The sequence below is a fragment of the Phaenicophaeus curvirostris genome, chromosome 4 (assembly GCF_032191515.1).
Source record: "Phaenicophaeus curvirostris isolate KB17595 chromosome 4, BPBGC_Pcur_1.0, whole genome shotgun sequence".
NCBI lineage: Eukaryota > Metazoa > Chordata > Aves > Cuculiformes > Cuculidae > Phaenicophaeus > Phaenicophaeus curvirostris.
In genome coordinates, this window is record NC_091395.1 from 7,490,271 (window position 1) to 7,516,330 (window position 26,060).

Consider the following 26,060-nt stretch of genomic DNA (forward strand, 5'->3'; position numbering starts at 1 on the left):
ACACTAATGAGTACATTGCATTCAATGGTGGGGTGAATATATATATATATTTTTTTTATTTGCATCTCCTTTCATTTCACAATCTTTCTTTTTTATGGACACCAGTTAATAAAAAAAAAAACCAAAAAAAACAAAAAAACCCACCAAAAACCCCACCAATACCTATATGAGATAATTACCATGGGACACCTGAAGAGTAAAGTTAATGTCTCTGGGCCATGTATTTTGCATGTGCAAGAGCTGGGAGCAACCCGGCATTGTGTCTGTGTTTCCTTTCTCCATCCCACAACTGCAATTTGTCCCTGGCACCTTCCCTCTTGGCCACACGTTCAGTATCAGTTCATAAGCTTGTTATCTAAATACTAGCCAGCTTTCCTATTAACGTGAATACTCTGACTTGGAAATTGCTTTTATTCTCTAATTGCAGGGAAAATGTGTGACTCCACTGTCAATTACTGTGAGTGCAACCCCTGTTTCAATGGTGGATCCTGTCAAAGTGGGGTGGAGGGCTATTACTGCCACTGCCCTTTTGGTGAGTGCGTTCCTCCTCCTTTTTGCTTGGTCTTCCCTTGCCCTTTTAATGCTTCTCAAATCACGGTTTATTTTCACTAGCATAAAACCAATGGTTGCATTTATGCATCCCAGTCCATGGGCAAGTGTTTATCCTGGCCCCATCCTCTGCGTTTTTCCCCAGATGCAAGAGAGAGAAGCTGGTATTTCTGCTAGCACAGCAAGAGATGGAAGCACGTGGCAGCGTGGGGTAGAGGGGTGTGTGTCTCTCTCTGTGGCTGCTGGGGGGTATCCCAAGGGCTCAGAGCAGTTCTTGCTCTCCTGCCTCATGATAGACACTTTTAGGAGAGCTGAAGAGTAAGACCACTGTAAATAACATTAGTTTTCCTTCATCCTATGCACTTACACAATGCAAGGAACTTATCCTAATGTTGAACTAGAAAAAGGCACTTTGGGATGCTATTGAGCAGAGGAGGTTTGGATTTCTTTTGAGAAATTTGCATAATTTGTCAAAATTCCTGTAAAGCAAAAACGAGAACACCCACATTTGTTTGCAAGTGAGGAGCAGAACATCAAGTACTGGCACTTTTATATTTAGTTGATTTGATTAAGAGAACCTGACCAATTCACGACAACATTGTCAGCCCACTCCAGTACTTGCCTCTTCAATTTACTGAGTACTATTCTGAGAATCAAGGAAGCATATAGTAGTGCCAAAGTAGTTTAATAATTATTAGAATTTAGTTATCCCAAATTTGGGTTGTGGAATGACCCCAATAAAGACATAAAACAACAGAGATATTTTAAGTTATTATGGTATAATTGCAGCAAGATTGATTCTGAATGCAGATTAATCCAGAATTGTCATTGTTCATATAGAAAAGCATGAAAGTAAATGCATCAGATTAATCAAAACACAGATAAACCTGAGAACTCATCTGTAATGTTTTAAGGATGCTGAAACCCTCACACAAAAGTATGATTCTCAATACCTATTTGTAACTGCCTCTGAATGCAGTTTTCTACAAACATGTGGATTGACTTTTTTACTCTGTGTTATTTCCTTTGTTTTATGTTTCCTCAGAATTTATTAGTTACCTATACAATCATAGTGCATTGTAAATGTAACTAATATTCATAAATAAGGTAAGCTTTTTCTCATTGTTGCTGCAGTAAAAAAAAACAAACGCACAAGGGAAATTATGTGACAGAGATCTGAAAAGTAATGTATAGAATGCACCAAAATATTCAGATCAATAAAAGTACTAAGGCATAATGTTTTAATCACATATATGTTTACATCATCAGTATAAAAAATGAAGAACTGATTGAGAAACAGTTCAGATACAGCTGTAAAGAGAAAAATATGCTCAAATTGCAAATATATTTCCGTAACTGGATTAACAAATGCCTGATGATAATTAATAACCATATTTGACATAGCTGTCAAACTTGCTTTTTTTTTTTTGGTTTCTAAAGAAACCATAGAGCTCAATGAAACATTTTTCAATAGGCGTAACTCTCATTTGTCACTTAATTTTTAACTTTAAATATACATACTTCAACCCTCACCTGTGGGTAAGAGGATTCTTCTGTTCAAGTTGCATATTTTTACTTATACATTAGGGGTTTCTTCAAGAGCTTGTGTATCATAGCTCTATTTATATCAGTACTTTGGTTTTGGGAGAATGTTCTGTGAGGAAAAACTGTCTGGTATCAGATATTACTTCTCTTTTTGCAGGTGTTTTTGGGAATCATTGTGAATTGAACAGTTATGGATTTGAAGAGCTGTCGTATATGGAGTTTCCCAGTATGGATCCAAACAATAACTACATCTATATAAAGTTTGCCACTATAAAAAGTAATGCCTTAATGTTATATAACTATGATAACCAAACTGGAGAGCGGGCAGAATTTCTGGCCCTGGAAATAGTAGAAGCGAGGCTGAGATTCTCCTACAATCTTGGCAGTGGCACATACAAGCTTACCACAACTAAGAAGGTGTCTGATGGACAATTTCACACAGTGATTGCCCGGAGGGCTGGAATGGTAAGAAATGCTAAAATGAGAGTTTACGACAAGTTCAGCTAAGTCACTTTGGCTTCCATATGAACTGGGAGGAAAGCAAAATTAGCAATGTTGGCGTTTGCTAGCAGAACCTTCAACTTCAGAAAAAACCTTCCGCATTTCTGTTTTACTCTAGCTGACTCAAAGACTTATAATGATTTGTGGATGATAAAGAATAATTTGAAAAAAAACATGCAGTGCTCTGTACTCTAAATATGAAACTTGAGAACCTGGAATAATTAATGAAATAAATTACTGCTCATGAGGCTAATTAACTGATGCACATTACACGGATGATTATCAGGGAAGGCTAATTAACCATAGTACATACAAAAAGCATCAATATTTTTTCTCAACATTCAGAAAATAGAAGCAGGCAAATTCAAGATTTCAGGCATCCCTGGCCTCCTTGAGCTAGTTCAGAGATTAAACCAATCTCATCAGTGTGGAAGCCTGTTTTTCCTCTGTAGCATACGTGTAAAAACTTCAAAAGTGCTACATTGTGAGGGGTTTTGTGGGGTATGGAGGGAAGTTATTTTTCTTTTTGCCCTTCAGAAAGTATCTGAGGGGAGGAATTCTGCCAAAAACTGGACTGGGACAACTAATTCCCATACGCCTGGTTCTCTGACCCCTCTCATGCCTTGTGTTTTGGGTTTTGTTGGGTTTTTTTTCCCCAGTAAATGTTTTCTATTCCTCTTCTCTCATTTTTTAATAATATTTCCAAAGCAGAACATAAACCAAATGCTCTTTGAGTTCAAGCCAAGCTCTTTGACTCCACAGTGTTTGAGTTAGAAATGAAACCAAATCTATTTGCCATCCATAATCAGTAACTATTGCCTAACAGTTCCCTTCTTCAGGCAGAAATGTCCAGGATATGTGGAATCCTGTATTTTTACCATGTTTGAAATTGAAGTCAAATAAGAATAATATATGGTTTGGGCTCCATGTTTTGGTTTATATATTTCAAGAAGTGGAGTAGGGAATAAAAGAATAAACTGTTTTACCCAGTGTGGCTCCCTGGGAGTAGAGATTTCGCGTCACAAACTGCTGCAGAAGGTAACACTGAGATTACAGCCCTTTTATATTTTTATGGTGCTCTGTTCAGAGCACCCTGCTGAAAAGCTTCAGGTCTGGGGTGAGATGTCCATAGGCATAAATGTCCCTAGAGCAGCAGAGGGATTCTTATGATATGGGGTTCTTTGTAGGATCAGTGTTGTCTCCTGACCTTCATATTTGATGTTTTTCTCTTCTCTCTTCAAGAGTCTTGAGCCTGAAACTTCATTTCAGTTGCATAGTGTAAGACCTGTTTTCTCCATTTATTGAAGGGAAAATGGTTTAGTCTTCAATCAGATTTGCAAATCCCATTGTGTGTGTTTGTAGAAGCTATGTATCTAAGTAAGATGAAGAATAATTGTGATGTTGAGTAATGTCTTAATTTTTATGTGCCTTAATATCAGATACTTGAAAATTGCATCACACCTTCGAAACGGTAAAACCCAAAGGTGCAGCTAAATATTGAAAGGCACTGGGTTCCAATTTTAGCAACTAAATTAGTGTAATGCTTCCATCAATAAGATTTAAATGGCTAAATTTTGGAGCACACATTAAAAATTACAACAAATAAATGAAATACACTTAAATAAAAACTAGAGCAGGAAAATGTTTCACTTGTATATATGCCAGAGGTCTAGACTATAGAAGGAGAGATAACATAAAAAGGACTATTTACAGAAAACTTCAGTTATAAACGTTTCAAGCTGAAAGCAAATTTTTTTAAACAACCTATACACTTGTGTGAGATTTTTTTTTCTATGTTGAAGACTTCTCAGTAATGTCAATTGTTTACAAACACAGTATGTGAAAAGAATCACCTTTGTCTCAGATACTTCTGCTGCAAGAAAAATGTCTCCCAGTTCTGAACTGTATAAAATAGCCCCCCTTCAGGATTCCAAATCTGTCATTTCCTACAGCACAGTGGGATTTTATCGGAAACTGGTAAAATCATTAAGTTGTCAGTCCTGAGCTATTGCAGAGTGACAGGATAGAAAGTCTCATAATGCGGGAAGGTAACCGTAGAGTAATGCGTAAGTAACAAGCAGGAACATTTGACTAACATTAGAAAATATATTGTATGAACTCTGGTCCAAGTAAAATACATTCTCAAATATCTAGCCCTTCAGCTGGGGTTGTAGCTTGGCTTTCACAGCACATAGCAATGTAAGTTAGAGAGATTACGCTGATTGAGCTAAGAACAAAAAACTCATTTCATTTTTTGTTGTTGATACTCTGAAGGAAAATATGTGTGCGTGTGATGGCATACAGACCAGCAAGCTTATTATTCTTTCTATGAATTGTTTCATTTATACAGGGCTATAATCTGCTTTGGAACTGCAGACTGACATTTCTTGGGAGCAGCAGTTTGCTCATTATGTATGGAAAGACAATCAAAATAAGCTTCCACTAAATAGTAAATTGAACAATTTAGGTGGCATGATTTAGGGCTAAGAGCTATGAATTTATATGGTCAATACAATGCATCAACACACAGTATGTATTTGAAAATAGCACAGACAATCTTTGGGAATTTCAATGGGGTGTTGTTAGTGAACTTAGTTGTAGGGAGGAGGAAAGCCAATGCAGAGTAAGGATGTACTGATAGCTATTGCTGTTTGCTCAGCTCCTGTAGAGCAATCTGAAACAAAATATAAACCAAGGTATTCTTAAAAGTGACATTTGATTTAATGCTGTAAAACTGTACCACACATCTAGCTGAAACATGAGAAGCTGATATGTACAGTTTGGAGATTATGTTTATTTTTCTGAAAATTTGTTTTAAGGAAGAACCAACATTCAGGGGTCTTTTTGCAGCGCATCTGTTATTAATAAATCACTCTGGGGAAAATTCTCTGCTAAATATGGAATAAAATAAAAACTTTTTAAATCAGCAGGAATTATTTCATGATTTTAGTGAAAGCTTTTAGACATTACAACTAAAAGTGGCACAATCCACTTTAGTGTAAATGAGTGAGATGGGTAGTGAGGCAACCCCATTTTCTGAGGCTTAATGTCTTGGAGATTAAATAATAAACAGGAGAATGCTCTTAAGTGCTGGTGATGCCTGGTACTTCTTTGAACATCAGCTCAGTCCCACTCTAGATACCCACGTATTTCACCACTATCAATGTGGGGCAAATGTCCCTCATGACTTAACAGCCTAAGGATTACCTTAATCTGGTCCACTTGGTTACTCTTCATGTTTTATTAAGTGGTGGGTTATTATTTTTAAATATTAATCTCAGTGTTTGTACTCCCAACTTTCATAACGTGCTTTTTATCAAGTTCAAGCAATGTGTTTAATGTCATGATTGAGCCACTGAAGGAACGCTCTTTATGTTTGGTGGGAGCAGATCTCTGTTCAGATCAAGAGTAGGATACACTATGAGCCAAAATAAATGCCGTTTCAAGGAGTAAAGCAAACAAATATGAAAGAAACCCTACTCAAATCTGAAAACTTCGTGCTTAACTGATTCTCTGTATGAAGCAGTCAATTACTTCACTCTCTGTTAGTACCCAAATCTTGGTATTCACTATGTTGATGTAGAATGTGGTTGATCAGTGGCTCTGAAGCACCCTGCAATACCAAGTGACATAGTAATATACAAGTGCTCCATTCTAGCCATGCCCTTGTTATAATATATTTAATCATAAATATTTTATGTGGTTGGGGACTACAACCTTGTGATATTCGGCATGTTTTTGTGTGTGCGTGTCTTTTGCAGGCAGCATCATTGACAGTGGATTCTTGCTCTGAGGATCAGGAGCCAGGCTACTGCACTGTTAGCAATGTTGCTGTTTCTACTGACTGGTAAATAATTCTTCATTTTGTTGGGGGGTGGTTCTTTGAGTGAAAGGAAGAGTGAAATGAAAGAGATCACCCTCTAAAGCCAGAGAAATTTGGAGTAATGATTACATGCCCTTTGCCCAGTTTCAGGCAAGAGATAGATACCTCAGCTGCACTACTTTAGAGGTGTGCACAAACAAGGCTCTGAAGTGTCATTTGCTCCCATCTTTGCAAGAGGAAATTAAACTTTCTGTCTGTACTGCTACTTGCTAAGTCAGGATACATTTCTGCATGGAGTTTATTCATGACAAGGAATTTATTCGGAAATCCGTAATTCTCAATTCTGTCTCTGTCCCCAGGCTCTGCTGGCACACGAGAAATGTACGGCCCTGTGTAGTCTGCACTGTGGCATAAACAGGGATAAGACTTACTGCTATGCTATGAGATCTCACTTCATAATCTACAAAGAGTTAAATCAGAATATCAGATGCTTATGGTTACTGACAGCTTGTAAATCTTAGTTAGACAGTAAAACTAAAGTAAAAAAGCCAGCATGGCTTCACCAAGGACAAGTCTGGCCTGACCAACTTAATGGTGTTCTATGATGGAGTGACTACATCAGTGAACAAGGCAAGAGCTACGGACGTCATCTATCTGGACTTCTGCAAAGCCTTTGAAGTGGTCCCTCAGAACATTCTTCTCTCTGAATTGGAGAGATATGGATTTGCTGGGTGGCCTGTTCAGTGGATCAGGAATTGTTTGGATGGTCACATCTAGAGGGCAGGGGTCAATGGCTCAATGTCCCAGTGGAGACATGACAAGCAGTGTCCTTCAGGGGTCCGTATTGGCACCACTGCTGTTTAGTGTCTTCATCAATGACGTGGACAGTGGGTTCAAGTGCACCCTCAGTAAGTTTGCAGGTGACACACCTGAAGGATGGCATGCCATCCAGAGGGACCTAAACAAGCATGAGGGGTGGGCCTGTGCTAACCTCATGAAGTTCAACAAGGCCAAGTGCAAGGTCCTGGACCTGGGTCAGGGCAACCCCCAGGATCAATACAGGCTGAGTGGAGAATGGATTGAGAGTAGCCCTGCTGAGACAGACCTGGGGATACTGTTGGATGAAAAGGTGGGCATGAGCCAACAATGTGCTCTCACAGCCCAGAAGGCCAACTCTATCCTGGGCTGCATCAAAAGCACAGTCAGCAGGTTGAGGACAGTGATTCTGCCCCTCTACTCTGCTCTGGTGAGACCCTACCTGGTGTACTGCATCCAGCTCTGGAGTCCTCAGCACAAGAAGGACATGGACTTGTTGGAGAGTGTCCAAAGGAGGGCCACAGAAACGACCTGAGGGGTGGAACACTTCTCCTATGAAGACAGGCTGAGACAGTCAGGCTGAGTTCAGCTTGGAGACAAGAAGGCTGCAGGGAGACTCTATAGCAGTACCTCAAGAGGGATTATGAGAATGATGAATACAAACATTTTAGCAGGGCTTGTTGCAATACTACAATGAGTAATGGTTATAAACTAAAAGAGGGTAGATTTAGACCAGATATATGAAGAAATCTCTTGCATGAAAGTGTTGAAACACTGGAACAGGTTGCCCAGAGAGGTGGTAGGTGCCCCAGCCCTGGAAACATTCAAAGTCAGGTTGGATGGTGCTCTGAGCGAGCTGATCCAGTTAAAGATGTCCCTACTTATGGCAGGGCGGTTGGACTAGGTGACCTTTAAGGATCCCTTCCAATTTCAAACTATTCTCTGATTCTATGAAAATGCAAATATATTTTTTATGATCGACTCTCTTAAATATACAGCACTACTCTGACAGTCTGAAATTCTACAATGTTTAGTGCTACAAATCTTTAGCAAGACTTGCTCTGCTTTTACATTTTGAATTGTATCTATCTTGCCAAAAGCAGGCTCAGTCAAAATGCTATTACTCTGACAGCACCTTTCTTTCACTCCAGCACTCCTTTTTGGACATAGATTTGGGGTCTTGTATTTGGTTTTTTGTTTGTTTAAACTGCACCTCTCATTTCTTATAAAGGTGGAAGGAATTATATCATTTGATTACTACTTTCTTTTAAAACATTAAGAATAAAGAGAACAAACCTTTTTTCTTGTGTTTCCCATAACTACATCAGAAGCCTTTCTGTCTCATCTTTAGATCCTCTTTGGAGATAACAGTAACTTGAATCTCAATCACTTTTCCTGATTTCTTATGATAATCACAATCATATTTCCTGTCACACATGGTTTCCTCACTAGCTAAGGTGTTATATCTTCGTAAAATAATGGTTCCATCTTCCAGCTATTTAAATATCATCTACACTTTAAACAATAATTGAGTAAAAACCTATTCATTATGATTTCAAGCGTGCTGCTCAGTCAAGTGAATAGGTATTTTGATATGCAGCAGCCAAGTATGAATTTAGAGTCACGTCTATTGTAACTGTTAGTTCAAGTGCTACTGATCTCTCTGTCTCCCCTTCCAAATGTAAAGCATGAATTTTAGAAGAGGAATTTTAGCTGCAGACCATAGCTGGTGGTTGCAGTTCCTATGTTGTCATTGCTATCTTAATGTCTGATACTGATAAATTATTTTTCTGACTCTTTTATAGGACTCTCGATGTACAACCTAATCGAGTTACTGTTGGTGGCATCAGGTCTGTAGAGCCCATCCTTCAAAGGAGAGGACAAGTGGAAAGCCATGATTTCGTGGGCTGTATAATGGAGTTTGCAGTCAATGGACGTCCCCTGGAACCCAGCCAGGCTTTGGCAGCTCAAGGAATCTTAGATCAGTATGTCTGCTATATATGGTATTGAATGGACTGCATTTAAAATGAAGGAAGCTGTCGTGAAAGTCAGATGCTATTCTATTCAGACACCTTCAGATATTTCTTGTAAAAAAAAAATGGCTGTAGAATTTATTGTAAAGTGTGAAAAATTTAAGAAAGTGAATTTGGATGAAAGGCTCACAAAAGTTTCCAAAGGCTTCAAAAAAGCAAAATTATTACATTTCTAACGCGAGTTATTCTTAATGTTGCTTTGCAGACTGAAACAGAGTATCCCTGTTACTGGATTTCTTTATAATTTGCACCTGGGTTTGACTGTACTCACAAGGTTCACTAAATCTATACTCCCTCTTACTTCTTCTTAACCCACAATGTCTGTTCTATCACTTTGCCTCTCACTGGATTTCCCTCATATCCTCAAATTGCTGTATTAGAAATGATGGACTATCCGATAGTATCATTTCTTCAGTCTCAGTGTTTGAAGTCACAGTTGTAGGAATTATGTCAGTCTTGTGTTCAAATTTGCTAGCTCATCCTTCCTCTTTCAACCCTGAACTTAGTACTGCTTATTGAAATAAGAAGTCTCTAGAGCTCTGCAGCATAAAAAGCACCTAGAAGAGTTTCTTCTTCTCTTACATAACAGAGAGTAAGAGTTTAACTGTCTCTGTGTTCCATTCTCTTTCATAAAACCATTTTAACTTGATGCTTAAAATTGGAATCTGCTTAGAAACATGAGCTGTGTATGGAGAAGAACCTCTCCATTGTCACATTTCTGGGGGCAGGACACTTCCCAGCACATTTTCTCTCCTTCTTAGTGTGTCTGTTCTTCAGCATCTGCTATTCTGATTTGTTTTAGGTGCCCCAGACTAGAAGGTGCTTGCACAACCAGCCCCTGCCAGCATGGTGGCACCTGTGTTGATCACTGGTCATGGCAGCAGTGTCACTGCAAAGATGGACTGACGGGAAAGCACTGTGAAAAATGTAAGGAGAAGGTTTTACTGATTTTCTCTTTAATGTGCACCCAACTATGTTTTAACCAGATACCACTAAGAGTTTCTTTTCAGGGGGATGGGATAACGAATTTTATAAAATAATGAAAACAAGCAGTATGCTTGTGTCTTAGATAATTTTGAAGGAAAAGCCCACAACAGATTGTCATCCTTTCATGAGCTAAAAATTCGCAGCAAATTGCATGTTTTCTGGTCTGTATATCACATTTCAGGTAGCTTGCACTCGTTTATGCATTATTGAGAAGCAGTAGTTTTAATCAGTCACTAAAATAAAACTATCCCACAGGAGGGATTTGTCTGCTATGGGGAGGTAAGAGGGTAAAGAAAAACTCTTCCTTTCACATAAACATTGTGTGCATGTGCTTATAGCTTCTCCTGCTAATAGCCAGCCTTTTAAGCAAATGACCACCAGATTATATGCAAGAAAATATGGTAAATGTAAATGAAAGCAAGCCATTTACACTCCATGGTTATTAGCTCACATATGGACAGCTCTGTAAAGTAATATGGGATTGTCTAGGAGAGCAAAGTGATTTATTTCCATGTAGTTGTAGTATAATGACTTTGTCTTTGTTTTCTTACATATCCGATTATTGTATAGCTGATTTATATGCTTTTATTGCACTGGTTTACAAAAGAATTTAGCCATAATTTTAACAGCATTTGGTAGTCAATGCTCTGCCATTTTTTATTCTTTTTTTTTAATGCCAGAACAAATAGAAAGTCATTATCTCTGCCCTGAAGAGCTTAGAGTTCAATATATCATCAAACCCTGCTTGCAGTAATGGAAACAGTAACATCCCTGGGAAGGAATTACAGTTCTGAGAGCCAAATTTTTTTCCCTACTCCCTCACTTGTTCCCTAGTGAGTTTTAATTTACTATTGACTGATAGCAGCAGTAAATTACTAGCACACTCCCACTCTCAAAGACACATTCTCGTCGAAGCCAAAGAATAGAGAGGCTGAAATTGCCATTCACTCCTTCTGTGCCCCCTGACCTGCTCTGAACTTGATCTCTGCTCTGAAAGAAAATGGTCGTTGTTAGGCAGATGATCACTGGCTGTAATGAGCTGTGTACTCAGTATTTCCCCATCCTTGTCCCAGATATTACTGCTGACACTGCCTTATCGCTAGAAGGCAAAGGACGACTTGATTACCGCATTAGCCCAAACGAGAAGCGAGAATACATGATGAGGCACAGCACTCGAGGCACTGGCCTGGGACCCCCAAACGTGAACCGCTTGGAAGTGAAGTTCAGGACAAGAAGCGAGAACGGCATTTTACTTCACGTCCAGGAAAGCAGCAACTTCACTACTGTGAAGGTAAGATTACAGCTAATGCTGAATTCGATTTGATTGGACTGCTTTGTGCATGGTGATCAAAATTACATTTTTCCATTACTCTTGCTGTTTCCTTTATAAAGTATTAGGTCTTTAACTGAGGCTAGGCACTGCTCCAGTATCATTCAGCTTCTCAACAATTCCCTTGCTATTTGCCAGGGTATCAGAAGATCTTGATGGTTTTGTATCTAATCAGTTTTGTCTAGACTCCAAATAGTGACTGTTTGAAGGCCACAGGAACAGTACTCACTGCCATATTTGTTATCGTCATTAAGTTACGCTGTACAGAACAAATCATTTTGTTATTGGCCTTTTATCTTCTGATTTTTCAGGCCTCAAACCCAGACCTTCCTTAAGCTAGCAAATGATTGCCAAAAAGTTTTCATTAGTTCCTACTAGCATGGTTCACACTTATCAAACTAGGAAGCGAGGGATAACTTGAATTCATCAGGTTACCCATAGACCAATGTCAATATCAAATTATTTTAAGATACATAGCTGAATTAATGCTTTAAATGCCACACAGTTTTGGTTTTTTTTCCTAAAGAGTTTATTGCTGCAGAAGTTACCTTTCTCAAGAGAAAGCAATGGTTCAGTTTCTGGCTATGACTCAGTCCATTTACTCATAACTCTAAATGAGTACAGCAGTGATGTTGGCAAGCCCCTTTATTGGGTTGGTGTAAGATCCAAGTTTCCTTGACTGCTGTAAGGCTTTCCAATTTTTTTTTCCCTGACTTTTAAAGAAACTCATACAGAAATTCACACTTTCTAAGCTTCAGCCCCACGGATATTCTCCACCTGCCTGGTCAGAGGTACACAGCTTTCCTGACACATCAACGTATTTCTTCCCTGGCGTACACTTTTACCACATCATTTGATAGGAAGTTTCTGCCTCAATCATATTAACAGATAAGATCTCATTATTTTGAGTTCCAGAGAGAAAAAAAATAAATACTACATTTTTCCCCTTAGTAGAATTTGCTAGGTCGGCTCTACAAGCATTGTTTGAAAAAAATTAAAAATAAAGTTGCCTTTCCTGGCTGAAATCACTGGTGGTGTGTTTATGCAAACAGTGTTATTATTGTTAATATTGGTGAAGTTATACAAGCAAGCAGAGGGTGTCAAGTCCCAGACCCAGCTGTGCAAAGGCAAAGAGTGGAGGTTTGCTGGTAACAGATGATGGCAGTTTAAGGAAGGAGAGGTAACATCACTGTATTGATTATTGCCAAAAAGTTCCCACGTGATGCTAGTTAATAAAACTGTAGTAATTTCACTTTAGTTAGAACGGTATGGCTTCTGCACTGCCACTTATACCCGGCATAGGTATCACGACAACCACTTCCCTCAGTGGTGGCCCAAGATATCAGTGAAGCCAGCCCAGTCTCTCCTAGTGTGGAAGATGGTTTTTAGGGACCTCTGTTTACAACTGTCTTGTCAGTGTTCAAAACAGACAATTTTATAACATGATTTTGGTCTTTTTAATATGGTTGTTATCCAAAGTGTAAGCATTCAGAGAAAACCTGCTATTTTTAGTATTAAACTGCTAGGGAAAGGCAACAAATCATGGCTACTTCCAAGCTTCCACCTTTTTCCTCTTGTATTTAACTGTGTTTGGTGTAGCTGGGATTGGAGTAAAATGAGACATATGGTAACAAATCAGACCCACTGAGATTGCGAGCAGCTGATTCACTAAATGATGGAGGTAAACTTCCCTGAAAGAACCCAAGAGAGGTCATTATGATAGAAAGGGATCCTTTATCCAGGAAATATATAAAACCTAGCAGATTAAATTAAACAATGGTCAAATACATATGGAAAATGCTCCCTCCCACCCCAAACCCACAAAAAGTAAGAGGGTACGGGCTTCCTTATTCTTTATCACAGCTTGTTTTCCTAGTAATGGGATAAATACAGCACATTAAAGATGAAATTGCTTGCCTTGGTTTAGCTGAAAATCTCATCTGAAATCGGATTAAATTAGCATAACTGTAGCCCTGAGATCTATGAATTGTACGCATAGAGAACGTGAATTACATGTAAGCAATACGAGCTAACATATGCATATATTGGGATGGTGAGACACTGGAACAGGTTGTCCAGAGAAATTGTGGATGTCCCATCCCTGGAAGTGTTCAAAGTCAAGTTAGATGTGGCTTTGAGCAACCTGATATAGTGAAAGATGTCCCTGCCTGGGCAGGCACATGGAGTTGGACTAGGTATCTTTAAAAGTGCCTTACAACCCAAAACATTCTGATTTATTCTATGCACTTATCAAGTTGTAGGAATAAATCAGAATGTAACTCATTTAAATGATATCTCATCCAGTGGGCTATAAATTTGTAAAGGCCAGTGCTCAGATGTAAGACAAATAAGAAGCAATTAGTTCAGTAAAGGAGACTCATAATATCAGGAAAATTGAATCATCCTTGTAGTTAGGAATATGTTTGCTTTAGTGGCTTATTCTTTTCATTATGTTTTATTTGTCAGTTGCAATGCCATTTAAATAAAACCCAGAAATGGGTGTTACTCAACGTTGTCAGCATCATAATTTTTTTCAAATTTAGAAATAGGTTGTGCTTCAAGGAATTGAGAAGAACATTGGGGTTTTTCCTGGTTGAAGAATTCATGGACCAGTCTTGTCTCTTGAATTTCCAAATGCCACTAGTATATTATTTATGAGTCTGTTAACATTAGTCATATGCAATTTTAAAGAAACAGGAATAGAACTAGAAAGTCATATGTCAGTATGGAAAATACCAGTTGCTGACAGGTAAATAATTTTATAGTTCTTCTCTAATGTGGAATTAGAAGTTACAGATATGTCCTTAGTCTTCCCATAAGTTTAGAGGATATTGTCTGATGTGGTTTATTTATTTTCAGCTTACACAAAGACCAAAATAGAAGCTACTGTTTTCATGGAGCATGAAAGAAAAACTAAGACTAACAAACCAATTACATGTTACAGACCTATATATATGTATGGATTCTGCCCAGTTGATCTTCTTATAAATACTTTTGATTGCAGCAATTGTTTAATACGTTATAATAGTCAATGTGACTGCATTTCCAAATGTGTGATTTTCTTTGTGCTTATTGATAGTTTAGTTCTATGCCACCTATGTTTGCTAGTAATGAAAACATCTTATCTCTGAGGGGCATATTTGTCAGAGAGTCCTTCAAACAATACAATTTCAAATAATTCACATTATTGCATTTATAAATGAAGTATGTGCTCATATTAATCATTGTATTTCTTGATCCAAGTAGAATACGTGCTAGATACATTCAGCTCAGGCTGCTGCCAAGACATGAGCTTGGTCTTGCAGCCATGTTAAAGCTGATCTGTATGAAGAAAGTGCTCAGATTGCATCACTAAAGAAGTAAATCCAGAGCATTTAACAGCTTCTGGAAAGGAAAGCAGCATTCTTGTAGCCAGTGTGTCACCTCACAGTTCTTCCCAGGTGAATGTTATTTTTCCTGGAACAAAATGTGCAAGGGTTAGAGAGCTCACAACAAATCTGGAGCTTTGACCTTGCCTGGACTATGTGTGAGCACGTTCTGCATGCTCATGTTCCAGGTCACAGACCAACTGAGCTGTAGCGAGGAACATGGGAGAGGAAATAATCTTCTTATTTAACATGTAAGACCAAACGTACAGAGTATGGAAAAAACTTGCAACTGGTTGCAGAGCCATCCTATGTGAGCTGTACAGAAGTCTGTATGCTCTTAGGAGATCTGCTGATATACCTGACTCCTGTGTAATGTTTGAGAAGCTGGTAGGTTTGGATAGAATCATAGAATGATTTGGGTTGGAAGGGACCTTAAAAATCATCTAGTTCCCACCCCCCTGCCATGGGCAGGGACACCTCTCACTGGATCAGGTTGCTCAAAGCCTCATCCAGCCTGGCCTTGAATGCCTCCAGAAATGGGGCATCCACAACTTCCGTGGGCAACCTGTGCCAGTGCCTCAACACTATTGCAGTAAAAAATTTCTTCCTGATATCTAATCTAAATCTCCCTTCTTTCAGCTTGAAACCATTACCCCTCATCCTGTCACTACAGTCCCTGATAAAGAGCCCCTCTCCAGCTTTCCTGTAGGCTCCAGGGTTTTTTTTGAATTCCTGTATCTGAAATGCAGAATATGTGCTGTCACATTTTGGAATCATTTAATATTAAGGTAATAAAGATGTTTGGATTCCTGCATCTCATGATACAGTGGAATTGCGAGTCATCATTCTTAAAGGAAAAGCCAAAAAGGTTTTTGTGAAATTTAGTAGTACCTTTACATCTGACAGCTCACAAGTTTAAAAGCAGTTTGCTCAAGTAAGCACTATTTGAAAATTCACACCAAAAAATACACTTTGCAACTCTTCAGAAAGGTTTCTAAAATACAACAAAATGCAAATTAGCAGCAAACTTGTGTAGAAAATAGGAATCTTGTTCAAGTCCTTCCATGCCATATATATTCCTACTGCATTGTAATGAAAACTAAATGCAAGGATTTGGGGCAAAGACAACATCTGTTGACTCTGCAAAGCATTTTCCACACTTGCATTGAAGAGGAAGAATTATCCTTTTATTTGTTAAAATATTTTGTCACGTGTGCATCTTGTTACTGGCCTGTCAATAGGTTTTTCTCTTATGAGATTAGCCCGGATGGCAGCTCCAAGTTTTCTACAGATGCAATGATGTATTTAAGCGCAGCTAAGTTTTTAGTGGTAAATAATTAATGCATTTTTAGTACAAAACAAACATTTGGGGAAAAATGTACCTAGGATTCCTATTAAAACCAAAGCCATGTGTTACTGTAGCTGTACTGAATAGGCGTTACATTGGTTATGGATGTTTAAGAGTGGTTATGTGTGTATCATTTTAAAATTACACGTTTTACTCTTTTCTGATCAGATAAAAGGTGGGAAAGTGCATTACATATCTGATGCTGGAATTGCTGGGAAAGTGGAGAGAAATATTCCAGAAGTGTATGCTGCAGATGGCCAGTGGCATTCAGTACTCATTGAGAAGAATGGGTCTGCTACTATCCTGTCAGTTGACAAGACTCATAATCGAGACATTCATCATGCCACACAAGATTTTGGTGGACTAAACGTTCTTACTATTTCTTTGGGAGGAATCCCATCAAGCCAACCCTTCAAGAGCACAGTTGCAGGTAATTTTTATTATTTTTTTTAATATAGTGCATGTAAGCAGATAGAATCATTAAGGTTGGAAAAGACCTCCAAGATCGTCCAATCCAACTGTCAGCCCAACACTGCCATGACTACTAAACCATGTCCCACAGTTCTACATCTACACATTTTTTTAACACCTCCGGGGAAGGAGACTTTTCCAGTGTTTCTCCTAGTCTTTCAGTAAAGAATTTATTTCCAATATTCAATCTAAACATCCCCTGACACAACTTGAGGCCATTTCCCCTTGTTCTGTCACTTGTTACTTGGGAGAAGAGACCAGCACCCACCCTTTGAGCAGACAACGGTCTCTATTTGCTTAAAGGTTGCAGAATGTACTGTAATTATTAGTAACTACTATACTTCTGTACTTTGCCAGGAAAACTGCAAATTGAATGAGTAAGGATTGCAGACTTTATTGCTTCAATACACTTTGTAGCCTTCTTGTTTCCAAAGCAGGCACTCCATCTGCAGGGCTTTTTGGACATGGGGGGTGGTTTTGCTTGCTTGTCTGTAAATCAGTTGTAATTATTTTGTTATGCTAATGGAGAAAAAAGGATCTATTATTCACCTGGGTCAGAATCTAGAAAATCTTTAACCTGGGCAAAAATGCTAAATGAGAACTTTGTCTCTGTAGGGGTTTGGTAAGTACTGCAGGATTTAGCCTGGTTTTAATATGATTAAAATCTTTTCTGAAACTCAACTTCCTCCTGCTTTTTCCTGCTGTCAAATGAAGAATAGGATTTATTTCTGAGCAACAGAAACCCAGGACAATAAGGAACCATCCTCTGACCAAAATCTAGCTGTTAAGAAGTAAATCAATCTCCCTTAAGAGTTAAAGCAACGCTGGCAAAAGAAGTAGGTAACATATATTTAATATCATTCCCCCAGTGATAAGTAAAGATGGAAAATGTAAAACCGTGAGATACTCCAGACAGTGCAGATGTAGGTTTCACAGAGTTTTTAGATTGAAAAATCTTCCTGACTTCAAGACTTGCAATCAGATAAAAGTTCTTTGAGTGGAGCGAATTCGGACTTCACATTTGTGTATTCTGCATTTGTATGAAATGAGGTATGAAATCATCTGAATACTATGTTTACCTTTGCAATTTTTACATGTATGTTTTATGAGCAGTGTATGCATGGAAAAGTCAGAGGCTTTTAGGAAAGCTGGAACAAAGAAAATTGAGGACACTAAAATCTCACCACTGCTTGATGCTGTGGCAGACAAATTAGGAAAGTCTGGCTTCCATTAGCAATACAGAATCCAAAATCTCTTATTCATGTGATTTTATTTTATTTTAATGTTGGATTACATTGTGTAAGACATACCAAGGATTTACAAGGGGGAGGTATAAAACTCTGCATGAACTCAGAGAGTCAAAAATATCTGCAGTACTGTTAAAGGCAGACAAAAACACATGGGTGACAATTCCAGGGCTGTGAAACTGGTATATCCAATAACATTTTCAAACCCAGATAGACCTGAGAAAATCCCAGTTTCTGTTTATTACATCACTAATGCAAGGGACCACCAAGCATGCAGCAAGTTCATCATCCATTTTGCTTGTGCTCTCACCTAAACCTAAATCCTTAATTTCCTCTTTGTTTGGGAATGTAAAAACAGGAGAAAATGAAAATATAAGTTATGCTGAAATAAAATACCTCTCTTTCAGAATGGAAATAACACAGAGATATCATGCTTGCAAAGCTTAGATAGCTCTTTCATGTTCCACCTAACTTGCATCTCTCAGGAAAACATAGTTGATGTTGATACTTACTCGTATTTCATTTCTGACGTCAGGGGGTGTTCAAATTTTAAAGCAACATACTTTGAAGATTATAAATATTTTGTATCACATCATACAACTTGAGTATATTTGATGTTTCACAACAGAGTAAATATTCACAACATTTATCTCTGTACTTGCCTGTTTTTACAGAGATTTCCACAATTATCCACAAAGTTACCATTCATAGTGGCTGTTCTTCCATTCCAGCAATGTCTGCAGGAATGAACCTTTCTCTGACACTACTAATACACAGAAAACTTGTTTCTGTTCATTCTTTCACCCAAACACAATGCTGCAGAACTGAGTAATGGCACTTTCCTTCTCCTTTTTGATTATTTTTATTGATAACAGCTGATAAATTTGGTCTTGAAAACCATCCTCCTATAAACCTGGCACCACATATGGCATCCCAAAACCAATCCATCAGAAGTTAAGGAGAAATGAGCAACTGTGCATGTGGACACTGAGAGCATAATTTTCAAACACATCTCTGCATACCATTTTGTCCCAACTTGGAGCAGAAATCAGCATAAGGGTGCACTATCCTAAAACACTTGCAGAAAGAATTAAGTCTTGGGAATGAGGAGAATTATGAGGATGGCAAAAGGCTGGATTTTCCTGCGGCCTCACACACAACCACTGTACAAAGGTCAGGGATAATCCCATCTCCCTGGGCTCTCCCAGCTCTGAAACTCAGCATCACTGCTGACAGGGTAGTACTACAACCAAGCTATGGGAAATTTGGGAAAAGGCCACTTGAGATTCTGAAACATAGAAGTATTGCCATGATTGTTGGAGACAGTAAGACAGGAGGCTTAGCTTAGGCACGCTGGGCAATAATGGGGGAGCAATAAAAGCACAGAAGGAAGGGGGAATGGAAACTAATGTTTTCTGCTAGCACAGCCAGGCCAGCTGCACTCAGGTTTCTCTGTGTGGATGATAAGATATTTTAAAAACATAGGGAAATTAGGAAATAAAAAGAAGTATTTAAGTATATTGAATATAGTCATTAGAAGGAATAATTGTTCAAACTATTTTTAAAGACATTAAATACTATTAGAATAGATGTTTCCCTATGGTAACTATTTGAATTCTGAGCTTATTTACTGAACAATGCAGCCTTTCATTTAGCTTCAGTGAAGTGGGTTTATAAATTGAAAATTGGGTCAATTTAACAATATATTTTTAGAAAAGATAAATATTTCTGCAAAATGCAACTATTTTCTCATTTCTTAGTATTTTGTCAAGATAATTTTGCTCCAGTTGAAAAATATTCTCTAATAAAGATCTAGCAATATAACCTTCAGACCTCCTCTGATTAGTTTAATTGCCACATAAGCACGCTACAATCACAAAAGTATCTATTTGTATTGCAAACCTCAGGTCTAATCTGCTCAGTGAGCAGCAAAGTTGAGTTTACGTGTGAGCAAACTGTTTTTATTCAAAATACATTTTTTTCATTTCATTTTATATTACAATTTTTCCTTGATTTGAACTTTATTCCCAGTCCCCACGCTTGAGATATATACTTCCTAATCAGACAGTAGCTCCTTCTTCTGTGTATAGAATTCTGAAAAGCCAAATCAACATTTCAAATTATATTTAGACTTCTGCTTACAATTGCCTGGGTTTTTTTCAGATTTAGTGAAAGCAATGGGAGTGCAAAATGTCTTATAAGCCTTCTAGAAAACATCTTATGTTTATTTCAGCATCTTAATTGCAGGGTTTTGTACATTTTATTTACTTACCTGGTAATACTTTGTTGCTTTGAAGTTTTAATGTTGAAGACCATCATCTGTTTCTGAATTCTTGTTTGTCAGACTTAAAAGAACTGAGATAATTTGGTATCATTTGTATAAGTGTCATGAAATATCTTCAGATAAATTATTTGATTGCTTTCTTATCTTTAATCTCAATTTGTACGCATGGCTTAGATGTGAAAATCATTGCTTTTCAAACGTGCACGTATAGAAGTTATGTCAGAAGCTCCAGGCATGACCAGCCTTTACTTAATCTTGTTCTGCTTAAAAGCAGATTTCAGGTCCTATCTAACAGGAACCCTAAAAAGTTATCGAAAGTTTATGAACAAAACAGTCATTATAATGTAAGAGGAAATATTTAACAGAAGCAAAAAAATGGTCTTTACACCTGAGCCTAAATGATTCGGTGCAGATTGTCAGACACGGCTATAAATGGGCCATCCTTCTAGCGAAATAAGTGGTCACTTAAATATTACACCATTATTGTTAATATCACAAATATTTGTACATGTGTGTACTAACAGCATGATTTACCCTGCGCAGTGCTTAAAACAACATCACAACGTAGGGCTATCACCTCCATAGTAGTACTGGGTTTTCCATTTTGTTGCTTCTGCATTTGAGTTCCCGTTTTCATTTCAGGAGGCAAGAGGCACACCGCGTATCTTGTCATCTGCTGATCAAAAGCTTTCCTCATTAGCGTGATATTGATGCTTAGGGTGTCTTTGGCCTCTGTTAACAGTGCATCCTCAGACTTCTGGTCCTCATGTGACTGTTGCTTTTCCTCCTAGGCTTTGATGGCTGCATTTCTTACATCAAGTACGGCAGAGAGAGCCTTCCCTTCGCTGGCAAGCACAGCCTTGCCACTCTCTCCAAAACAGACCCCTCGGTGAAGATTGGCTGCCGTGGCCCCAATGTCTGCGCCAGCAGTCCCTGCTGGGGTGAGCTGATGTGCATCAACCAGTGGTATGCCTACCAGTGCGTCCCACCGGGCGCCTGTGCCTCCAACCCCTGCCAAAACGGGGGCAGTTGTGAGCCTGGGACGCACGCCGGCTTCACCTGCAGCTGCCCTGAGGCGTATGCAGGACGGACGTGTGAGGTAGTAGTGGCGTGCCTGGGGGTCTCGTGCGCCCCAGGCCATGAGTGTAGAGCGGCGATCAATGGTGGTGGCCACGTCTGCCTCCCATCCCCGCACCCTGCGGAGTTGTCCCTGCCCCTCTGGGCTGTGCCGGCTATTGTGGGCAGCTGCGCGACTGTCCTGGCACTGCTGGTCCTCAGCCTCATCCTCTGCAACCAATGCCGAGGAAAGAAGTCAAAAGCCCCGAAAGAGGAGAAGAAAAAGAAGGAGAAAAAGAAAAAAGGGAGCGAGAATGTAGCATTTGATGACCCTGACAACATCCCACCCTATGGCGATGACATGACCGTCAGGAAGCAGCCTGAAGGGAACCCAAAACCTGATATCATTGAAAGAGAAAACCCATATCTCATCTATGACGAGACTGACATCCCGCACACCACGGAGACAATTCCCAGTGCTCCACTGGCTTCCCCTGAGCCTGAAATCGAGCACTATGACATTGACAATGCCAGCAGCATTGCCCCCTCGGACGCTGACATCATCCAGCACTACAAGCAGTTTCGGAGCCACACACCCAAGTTCTCCATCCAGAGACACAGCCCACTGGGCTTCGCAAGGCAGTCTCCCATGCCTCTGGGAGCCAGCAGCTTGACCTACCAGCCTGCCTATGGGCAGGGATTGAGGACAACATCTTTAAGCCACTCAGCATGCCCTACTCCCAACCCTCTGTCTCGGCACAGCCCCGCACCCTTCTCCAAATCATCAACTTTCTACAGGCATAGTCCAGCCAGGGAGCTGCACCTCGCCATAAGGGAAGGGAGCCCACTGGAGATGCACAACGATGTCTGCCAGCCTGGAATTTTTAACTATGCAACTCGGCTGGGGAGGAGAAGTAAGAGTCCACAGACCATGTCAAGCCATGGTTCCCGTCCGGGAAGCCGCCTGAAGCAATCCATTGGGCAGATCCCTCTGGAGACTGCTCCTCCAGTGGGGCTGTCCATTGAAGAGGTGGAGAGACTGAACACCCCTCGCCCCAGAAACCCCAGCATCTGCAGCGCAGACCATGGCCGGTCGTCTTCTGAGGAGGACTGCAGGAGGCCTCTGTCCCGGACGAGGAACCCGGCCGATGGTATTCCCGCACCAGAGTCCTCCTCTGACAGTGATTCTCACGAGTCCTTCACCTGCTCGGAGATGGAGTATGATAGGGATAAGCCCATAGCGTACACCTCTAGGATGCCCAAGTTATCCCAGGTCAATGAGTCTGATGCAGATGATGAGGACAACTACGGTGCCAGGCTGAAGCCCCGGCGCTACCCTGGCCGCCGAGGTGAGGGCGGCCCGGTGGGGGCACAGGCAACCCCCACCAGCCCAGGGGAGAGCTCCCTGCCCATGAAGCTGGGACAGCAAGCGGGAAGCTTCAACTGGGACAACCTCTTGAACTGGGGCCCGGGATTCGGGCATTATGTAGATGTTTTTAAAGATTTGGCATCACTTCCTGAAAAAACAGCAGCAGCAACAGCAGCGGTGAGCGAAGACAGCAAAGGTGGTACAACGAAGCCTATTTCCAAGGATGGGGAAGGAGAACAGTATGTATAGGCTTTTTGTCCTGGTATTGCAACAGTGCAAAGCCATGGGGATTGGTCAAACCATTATATGGTTGTAGAAAAGCAAAGGTCAGCATTTGCACCGCAGGCCAGTTTGGTTGGAGGAGACTTTAAAAATAATAACCATTATGCTGCTGAAAGAGACTCAAAACATTTTTAATTTAATTATGCGTAGATGGATTTATTTCTCCTGCATGCATTGTATTTGAAAACAAGATATTTGGCATGCAGCCTTCAAAAAGGGTTTCTTATTTACCATGGTTTGGTTTGTGATTCTTAAATTAATAATGTTTTGTTCTGAAAATGAACTAATTTTTTTTTTTAATTGTGAAGGATGTGCATATTGTCTCCAGCTACTAACATGTTTTACGATGCAAGAGTATTGAGGATTTACTTTTCCTTAAGAAGTGCGTGGAAGAAGGATGTTGAATGAAGGAGTTACAGTATTAAGGTGTCTCAGAAAATGTAGTTACCATATCCTGCAGTTGCTCACATGTAACTTTATGGATGAAATCAGCTTGAATAATCGCTGGCAACAGTGCTGTTAAGTCTTATTCCATACAAGAGGTGCTAGAAGCAGCTCAAGCCAGTCAGCACTTTAGGAGTTTTTTTCTTTTCAGCTTATATGTTTGTTTGGGTTTTTTCCTTTTTTTTTTTTTTTTCATTTGAGTTTTTTTGACAAAGTTGTGTGAAAGCTTCTGAATCTTTATGAAATATTTGGGGATACTTAACCCCAGTCCCTGCCCGCCTCCCTCAGTGCTTCCAGTAGAAGGGGAGCAATTGGCATTCATCAGCCCAGCCCAACCAAGCAGCCTGGCTTATAACAGCAGCACAATCAATGGGAATGAGGGGAAAAAAAAAAATCTGTTTCCACATTTTTTGGCCTCTCGTCTCGGCTGTGCTGCTGCTGCAGTCTGTGCTTCTTCCCAGATTTCATTTTCCCATTTGTACTATGAAAAGGTAGGAAAAACACTTCATCACCTACCTCACAGGGGTGTTGTAAGGACTAATTAGTTAACTCATCTGAAACAATCGGACATTATAAAGCACTATAATAAGTACTATCATAATTATTATTAAAGCACTGCCTAGCCTTTGTGACCTTGGAGTGGCATTTTCTGCATTATATGATTTTCTATGATGGAAACTTTGAAGAATTATTTATTGTATAGAAAATTACTGCACTCTAGCATTTCAAAGCGGATATGAGGGAAAACTACTTGTAGATTCATTAATGTAGCTTACTGTTTGTCCAAAATTCCCTAAAGTTTTAGGTAAATTAGAACCTCACAAAGTCCTTACATCTTCGTGCAGATCTGATGAACCTATTGTACTGTGTAAAAATTTCAGTTTTTTGTTTGTTTTTTTTTACCTAAGCTGTGTTTTTATATCAATATTTTCCTATGCTGAATAGTTTTCTTACTTTCAGGGAAGGTAAGAAAAATACTTTTTTTACATTTGTTACTTATGTAACATCCATATTTTTCACGTTTTGATAAAATTGTAACATACTGTATGCTTTCTACCTGTAAATGCCAATAATAGAATTAAAATATTTATTTAAAATCTTTAGTGTGTGTTATTGCAATCATTTTTCTCTTCTTCCTCCTCTAATTTCCACTACATGATCTTCACTTTCCACTACATGATCTTCACTTTTACTATCTTTTAATTCAGAAAAGAGTGAAAAAGTTAAGACTGCAGGCAAGAGGTGAATTTTAAAGTTACAGTGTGAAATAGTGGTATTTTATTTGAAGAACTTAGAAAAAGAATAACAATTCAGGTTTATTTGTTGGGGTTTTTTTTGTTTGGTTGGTTGTTTTTTTTATCAGTTACGTATTTGATTTAGAGTTTTTTGGTCAGCTTTTCTCAGAACCAGCAATGAGGAACTTACTCTTTTTGGATAAAAATGCCGCCAACTTCTTCTTGCCCCACAATAGTGAAAAGATAATGAGCCAAAGTAGCCCACATTTGTATGTAAGTAGTTTCATCTGAAATAACAAGAGATCACAAATGATTTCGGAGTCTGAGAAGCTGCTGTAATTAAACATCTGTTAAAAAGCTGTATGTTTAGTTTGAATATTATCCTTTAATATAAACTGTACCACATACAAGCAGCGATGTTAATAACACATGAAAACTTTAACAAATGAAATCTTTTAAACGTAACACCAAACATATTGAGAATTACATTATGCCAGTTAAGCATTCTGAGATTATAAAAAAGCTGTGTTAAAGGAAAATAATATACAATATGGACTTACACAAAATTTATGTTGTAACTTTAATGCAATTTCTATTTTATACAGTTGTAGTGCATTCCTCTAAATTTTTACACTATGATAGACAAAAGCATATTTTACTGATTTCAGTGTTTCCCTGTTTTAGAAAAGCGCAGAGATGGTTTTGACACTTAAACACATGATCTATTTTTGCCTTTTTTAAAAATGCTTTCATGATGAGGCTCAGAAAACAGCTCCAAGTGAATCATATGAAACAACCATCCAAAGTTATTGGAGTCGTGAGGAGTGAGCTGCATAATTCCCCTGGTTCATCATCGGAACTGCATGGTTCTGTCTCAAAATCTGGGACAAATTATAAGTCACAAATATGTGGAAAGAAAAACAGTCTGCACTGCTCCCTTTAATGTACAGGATCCTCCAAACACATCTCATGTCAGCAATTTGACTTGGTGACCTATCTTTCTGGTAGCAACTTGCAGAGAGATACTTATGTTTCTTTCTTCTGGGATGAGGTAAGGAACTGTGCCACTGTCCACCTTCTTCTAGAGGTCTACATCTGAACTGTCATTGCCATCTCAGATCAGGATGTTTTCGCCTGATGAAAATGGACAAGGATATGACAGATTTACTCAGCATTCCCTCGTATGAGAAGGAACTACAGAGTTTTGAAATACTGTAATTTCTGGCAGGAGGATAAATTATTAAAAGAAGTGAAATCTAGATTTGTCTGATTCAAGACCTTCCAACATGTTTAGTCAAAGTGATATGATTTAAAAAGCACGAAATTTAAAGAGAGATAGCTCTGCAGTATAAAGCAACCTTAAGTCCCTCAG

At 39.1% G+C, this 26,060-nt stretch overlaps 1 protein-coding gene across 1 annotated transcript in view; it reads left to right on the forward strand.

Moving 5' to 3' along the window:
* FAT4 (FAT atypical cadherin 4) overlaps nucleotides 1-24,518 on the forward strand; it is a 141,251-nt gene extending 116,733 nt beyond the window's left edge. Inside the window, exons 10-17 of the mRNA XM_069854967.1 lie at nucleotides 428-532; nucleotides 2,252-2,559; nucleotides 6,357-6,442; nucleotides 9,040-9,219; nucleotides 10,070-10,194; nucleotides 11,328-11,545; nucleotides 16,469-16,730; nucleotides 21,094-24,518. Coding sequence (XP_069711068.1) covers nucleotides 428-532; nucleotides 2,252-2,559; nucleotides 6,357-6,442; nucleotides 9,040-9,219; nucleotides 10,070-10,194; nucleotides 11,328-11,545; nucleotides 16,469-16,730; nucleotides 21,094-22,976 — 3,167 coding nt within the window. The 3' untranslated portion in view covers nucleotides 22,977-24,518. The remainder of the gene's footprint in view (nucleotides 1-427; nucleotides 533-2,251; nucleotides 2,560-6,356; nucleotides 6,443-9,039; nucleotides 9,220-10,069; nucleotides 10,195-11,327; nucleotides 11,546-16,468; nucleotides 16,731-21,093) is intronic.
* The last annotated feature ends 1,542 nt before the right edge of the window (nucleotides 24,519-26,060 follow it).